The sequence below is a fragment of the Triticum aestivum genome, chromosome 3D, assembly GCF_018294505.1.
Source record: "Triticum aestivum cultivar Chinese Spring chromosome 3D, IWGSC CS RefSeq v2.1, whole genome shotgun sequence".
In the NCBI taxonomy this organism is placed as follows: Eukaryota; Viridiplantae; Streptophyta; class Magnoliopsida; order Poales; family Poaceae; genus Triticum; species Triticum aestivum.
The window spans coordinates 20721339-20723859 of record NC_057802.1 but is presented as its reverse complement, the minus strand read 5'-3'; the positions used below and the strand labels follow the sequence as shown (position 1 = coordinate 20723859).

Below are 2521 nucleotides of genomic sequence, written 5' to 3'. Positions count from 1 at the left end.
GCCATAAAGTGTTAGCGACCCACCATCCACCATCGCCTTGGTCATTCTGAGAGAATTTTCTCGTGGCCATTCTGACTACTTGCTTACCTTTGTTTTTTGCTTACTATGAAAAGACTTGGCAAACGACAAACGTTTGGATAAAATTACACTTCCTCCCTAAGCAAATATAAACGCTTTTATATTTCTTTACATAGGTAGTACCTGCCTTGAAAGAGTCGTGTTCCAAGATGAATGAGCATGGAAGGTGCTGGACGAACCTGACCTCTGTAGATCGGGACCTGCACTGGGTTGGCGAGGGAGAAGTGTGAACCCGGACCCTGCTTTTCCTAGGCCAAGGCCTCCACAGTCCACACACACACGTCGCGTCCAGCACGAGCTCGTCGTCTCGGCACCCGGAGCATATATACCCCTACCACCACCACTACTCGAGTAATACAGCCAGATAAGCCTCCTCGGTGCACCTCCAATCCAGATAGTCTTGTCTAGTCTAGCCAGGAAGTCGGAGACACTGGAAAGAATGTGCTTCGAGTTCAGCTCCTGTTTCGGCGGCGGCATAAAGGACGACTACGGCGGCGAGCGGTCGAGCCATGGGGGCTGTGGCGGCCGCGGCCGCGGCCGCAGGGGTGACCGCGGGAACCGGAACGGCTACAACGCCGCTGCCGACAACAAGCCGGCGACCGCCTACGTTCACCAGCCGGCTGTTGAAGAGGAGGGGCGCAAGGCCCACCACGACGGCGCGTGGAAACCTGACCACGCCTCCGTCGTCGCTGCCGCCGGTGGCCACGGCTATTACGCCGCCTACGCACATGACAAGGTCCACGACGCGCCGAAGCTTCCTGCCTGGCACAACAAGGTCGTCGACGACGCTGGCTACGCCTACAACACCGCGCGCCTCCGCCACCAGGCTGCTCCTGATCATAGGGAGCACGCCGCCATGGATTACCACCACTACCCAACCACCTCTACCACTCTCGTAAGGTACTAGTAGTAGGTAGCTAGTCGTTAGGATTACCTAGCGTGACAGTTCATCAATCAGTCCCTCCGACTAAACACTGCCTCTGCCTTTCTACTCTGTCTGGTAGCTCTGTTTTTCTACTCTGTTTTTTCTCACCCGCTGAAACTGAAAAGGCACCTGGAATACTGGGCTGTGGATTTTGATCAGAGCCTCCATGTTTATGTCCATGGATGTGCGGCACACGTTCCAGCTCCAGGAAGCTTTTATCAGTCGGTCTCCGTAGTTGCTTGCTTGCCTGTAATTTTGCTTTGGCTGATTTCTTCTTGTATCATATAATCAAGTGAAAGAAAGCATTTCGGAGATCTCAGATGATTCCCCATTTCTACCCTTGCTATGTGCACGTGTGTGCCTTGGCTGTCCTTTTTTTCAGACACCCACTTCCACGGCTACAAGTCCCACGGACATTCTGAAGCACTGAAACCGCAACTGCTTGAAGAACAGCAAACATCTTAGAGCAACTCCAACGGGTCGACCAAAACGGACGGTGATTTCGTCCGTTTTTTGTCCGTTTGGGTCGGCCAGGCGGACACGGACGTCCGCTTCCGCGTTTGGGTCGGCGTATGTGCCTAACGCTCGCCCGACCCATTTTGACGGCGCCGACAAAAAAACTGTGCATGCATATTTCAAATGAAAACAATTTAATTAAACATTAAAAGCTGGCCAGGAAGGCCGGCGAGAGCCCACGCGTCCACATTAGCATTAAAAGAAATTAAAAACAACCTAACTACGAGGCGGCACGCTGCCCAGCGCGCCCTAGGCGTCGTCGTCATCCTCGGGGCGCGTGAGGCCGATGAGCGTCGGCGCAGGGCCGGCCCAGGGGAACGCCGTGTTCCAGGCCGCGGCGATGTAGGCCGCGGGCAGCTGTTCCGGCGGGGGCAGTGCCGGCGCGGGGGCTGTTCCGGCGCGGGCAGTGTCGGCGCGGGGGGCTGTGCGGCCGCCTGTGTAGCCGCGGCTTGGCGCGCCTCCTCCTCGGCCTCGCGCGCCTCCTCCTGAGGTCGCGCTCGAGCATCTTCTCGTACTCGCCGCGACGGCGCTCCTCGGCGAGCCGTCGCTGGCGCCACATCTCGAGGTACGCCGCCTCCTGCGCCGGGGTCGCCCCCATCCAAACTGGTGGCGCGGACTCCCACTCGCGCACCACTCCCGTCCAGGAGAAGCGCGCGATGGGCTCCTGCTGCGGCTCCGGGTCGGCCTTGACGAGCCATCGGGAAGGGGACGACGGGGCCACCGGCGGCACCACGCAATCGCCGGCCGCGGAAAGGGCAAGGGCCTGCGCCATGGCCGCCTTGTAGCGAGCCTCCTCTTCCTCGACCGCCTCCACCCTGCGCCGCTCGTCCTCCTCGCTCTCGCGGTAGACCGCCGCAAGGGCCGCCAGGTCTTCCTCCCGGACGACGAGCGGGGGCGGCGGCATGCTGCGGTCGACCTCCCGCACGCCGTGTCGCCTCGCCTCCTTGTGCTCGAAGGCGAACCACCTCGCTCAGTTGGGCGAGTCGGTGGCGCACGGCGTTG

The 2521-nt window shown here is 59.6% G+C and overlaps 1 protein-coding gene across 1 annotated transcript; it reads left to right on the top strand.

The window, feature by feature from the left end:
- The first annotated feature begins 267 nt into the window (after positions 1 to 267).
- On the top strand, positions 268 to 1309 carry LOC123073851 (uncharacterized). The gene has a single exon (XM_044496865.1). It carries the CDS (start codon positions 518 to 520, stop codon positions 983 to 985), a length of 468 nt encoding a protein of 155 aa, XP_044352800.1. The 5' UTR covers positions 268 to 517; the 3' UTR covers positions 986 to 1309.
- The last annotated feature ends 1212 nt before the right edge of the window (positions 1310 to 2521 follow it).